This window comes from Cryptomeria japonica, chromosome 8 (genome assembly GCF_030272615.1).
Source record: "Cryptomeria japonica chromosome 8, Sugi_1.0, whole genome shotgun sequence".
Classification (NCBI taxonomy): Eukaryota; Viridiplantae; Streptophyta; class Pinopsida; order Cupressales; family Cupressaceae; genus Cryptomeria; species Cryptomeria japonica.
In genome coordinates this window covers 223,080,659-223,084,295 of record NC_081412.1, presented here as the reverse complement: position 1 = coordinate 223,084,295, position 3,637 = coordinate 223,080,659, and the positions used below count along the sequence as shown (strand labels likewise).

The window sequence follows — 3,637 nt, the reverse complement described above, 5'->3', positions numbered from 1 at the left end:
GCTACTGATAAACAAGCGTTACATACAAATTGCAGTTTTACAATAAACTTCAGATTTCAAAATGGAATTCAATGTTGAATTCATGTATTTGGACTATTTCCCATCTGTCTCAAACATTTGAATTCTCCATCTTAATACTGTTCTTCAGAGGCACATATTCCCCAATGGTCATTCCAATAAATACATCATGCATAAATGTGTAACAGTGCAATCCCATCAGGAAATCATGCAAATGGATTTTTTCATTCTCTGTAACAATTAAAGTAATCTCAAAAACAAAATTACAGATAAACAAGCGTTACATACAAATTGCAGTTTTATACTAAACTTCAGATTTCAAAATGGAATTCAATGTTGAATTCATGTATTTTGATTATTTCCCATCTGTCTCAAACATCCAAATTCTCCATCTGAATACTGCTCTTCAAGGGCACATATTCCCCAAGATACTCCTCAAGATGATCAGACAGTGCAGATTTATCGATGCTCTGATGATGATAAGATTTACAGACATAATAGAACACGCTCTGTACAAGCAAACCTGTTAAATTAACAACCACCAGTGAACCCACCAGAAAAATCCCCCAAAAAATCCTCGAAAGAGCTCCAGACCCATGAACAACCCTGCTACTGAACACCCCATTAATGACCCCACACATGACAAAATACAGAAACACCATGACAAAAGCAATGATCCTCTTCCCCTTGATCAGATCCCCACTCTTCCTAAATGCACCCAATCCATACTGATCCTCCAGAACAGAAATCACGCTACCCAGATGCCACAGAGCACTCATATAAACATGAACAGCCACAAAAACTGTGACCAGAACAACAACACAGGTCCAAAAGGCCACCATACTGCCGGTGCCCACCATTAAAATGAGAAAAATCAGAACCAGAAAGAGCACTGTATTGTAGACCACCATGATCAAGAAATACCAGAGAAAGGTCATAATCAGGCGCTTCCAGACCTTGGGAACCACGCTCATCACTTTTGAATAGGTGGTCTGTTTTCCTGTATAAATGCAGGCCACTGCGTACACTACTGCCGCTGTGGAAAGCAAGGAAAAGGCGAATAGGAACACAAAGTACCCGGCCTGAAAGAGAAGCAGCCTCGTCCATTCTGAAGATAACGCGTTGAGGGTTCGATCCGCTTCAGGGCCATCCCCTTCCCTCTCGAATTTGTCCTCATTTGTCTGAATTTTCTTCAAAAGGGAATCCGAAACCAGGGTATGGGCCAAAATCACAAAGGAGAGCGGCAGGATCAGCGTCAACGTGATTGCCATAAATTGTTTTCGGCTGGCCTTAAAGACATTCCGGGCCTCTCTCACGATTCCCCATGCCCCCAGGTACTGGAGCTCCTCTGGTTCCCTGTCCAACATTTTCGGGGCTCGAACCCGCGACCTCCTGGTTCCTCAGAAATCGATTTGAATCCCTCGGACTGCTGTGCCCTCTGCTTGATTTGACGATCTGGGTTTTTCGCCGCTTCAAAAATTAGAGACACCCAATTGATTTTTTTTCAGGATCTGATACCCGATCAAAGGGATCGGAGACTTTTATTGCCTTGAACCTGCCGACGTTGCGATTGAGAAGTTTCAATGGCGGTGGGCGAGACTTACTACGCGGAATGACGCCATCTAACATATATGTGGCCAGCCTCTCTTCCGCGCATTCAACTGGTTTCCGGATCTATCCAAGCCTTAAATTGTTTTTTAATTTGAGGATTGTAACACATTTCTTTTGATTATTTGGTTACTGTTCCAACTTCTCTTTCATTCGGTCTTCCCGGTGACTGGTAAGCAAGCATGACTTGGGCGTTAAGGAAAATTCAAACCGACATATTATAAGAGTTTACGATGTGAGCTTCCATGAAATTGGGATGGTTTTATCTCACAGAGAAACTGCGGCTCACAAATTGTGCGGGTCAACATGGATAACGTAACAAATACTCCTCCCTAAGTGTAAACTCCGGTTAAACTTCATAACCTTTATAACTATCTGATTTCCTTGGGCACAAGGACCATATCTTCTCTTCTTTTACTTAATTAATTAAATCATATTGATTTAATAATTAAGTCACTTTTTATTTTATTTTCATTTAAGCTAAATTTAGGAAGCTAAACTTAAGCACATTAATAATTAATTAGTAATTATTAATTGCTTTTTAGGATTTTTATATTTAGGTTTTGATATCCTTTTATAAGGATTGATCTCTTTGTAATCCTTAAAACAATGATTATTATTATTGCAAATTCTTGTTGTAGGGTTTCAAAACAACTTTTGTGTTTTGTGTGAATCTTCTATTGTTGTGACAGGTTATTTGCATATAGGTGTTCACTGGGTTTTGTGAGGTTGTATTTCACAACTTTAACATGGCATCAAAGCTTTGTTGCAATTCCCTATCCGTTTTTTCAGATATCTAAAAGTTTTGTGATTAATTTGATTTGTGTTTGGTCAGATTGACCGGTGTTTTATTTGCTAGTTGTTGCCTTATTTGCATAAACAAGGAAATTTTGTTGTAGTTGACTTTTCTTTATTGCCTTTGGAGTCTTTGTGCCAAAGTTGCAATAAGTTTGGAGTCTTTGTGCCACAATTGTATGGTTTTATTGCATAGTGTATTCTGGTCTTTGGTGGATTTGTTTTTGCCATTTTTCCAGCACTCCTCCATGCATGCGACAATTTGGAGTTTTTGTAAAAGTGAATTCCTTGGGTTTGATTTCCATCTACTTTGCATGCACACTCCCAACCTTGGGCGAGATCCTTCTTCCCAACGTTTTTGGGTGGAGATTTTTTATGGTCGATTATGTGGTGCATACTCATGGTGTCTCATTTCTTTGGGAACTTCGACTTTTAAATATTGGCTGGCATGTTTTGAGCAGTTTAGCTTGACTCCCTTGCTATTGGGCTCTCTACATTGGTGACTCAACGCATGCTTATTTAGCATCGATTTGTCCTTTTTTCTTTGCATATTTTTGGCTTCCGTTAGCGCTATTTCCTTACTATGCATGTGTTGGTATTTATTTGGCATGTTGACTTGTTTATTGGGGTCGACCCTTTTTAGATTTAAGTGGCATTGTTTTTGCCATTTTTCCAGCACTACTCCTTGCATGTGACAATTTGGAGTTTCTATAACAATGACTTTTGCATGATCGATTCTTCTCGACTTGCGATTTGGAGACTTTGAGGGGGTCGGTTGCTATTGTTTTGGTCATCGGTCCTTTGGCTGGGTGCCTTCATAGCTAGTGGCTTCTTGCATGGGGAGCGAACTAGTACAGTTTCTTTTAGCAATGGGCTCTTATTCGACTATAATTGTCACTACTCCTCGATCATCTTCGATTCTTTGCATGCTTCTTGGTTGGGCGGCTTCATATACTGATGACATTCTCTTTTATGCCATCGTAGGAATTTTGTGCTATTCTTCGATGACCTTTCCATTCGCTGATGGTGTCCAGTTGTATGTATGGGCAGTCGATTTTGTTCTTTCTTCTAAGCGACCAAGGTTATCAGGGGTAATGTTTGGTGTAGGATGGTGGATCTAGGTGGACGTTGTTGTTTGCAGTTCCTCCCATGTATCGTTCCTCCATTATTTTCCAGCGCGACTTCTTTTTTTTACCCACGACTTGGTTTGTCCACC

General features: G+C 40.1%; 1 protein-coding gene across 1 annotated transcript; it reads right to left on the bottom strand.

The window, feature by feature from the left end:
- Nucleotides 1-224: 224 nt before the first annotated feature.
- On the bottom strand, nt 225-1,961 carry LOC131027602 (uncharacterized). Its single transcript, XM_057957671.1, has one exon. The coding sequence runs from the start codon at nt 1,383-1,385 to the stop codon at nt 390-392; it is 996 nt and encodes a 331-aa protein (XP_057813654.1). The 5' UTR covers nt 1,386-1,961; the 3' UTR covers nt 225-389.
- Nucleotides 1,962-3,637: the final 1,676 nt, after the last annotated feature.

Bases quoted from the DNA above. Each gene is read 5' to 3' on its own strand.
- LOC131027602 (XM_057957671.1), bottom strand. From the start codon at position 1,385: ATGTTGGACAGGGAACCAGAGGAGCTCCAGTACCTGGGGGCATGGGGA.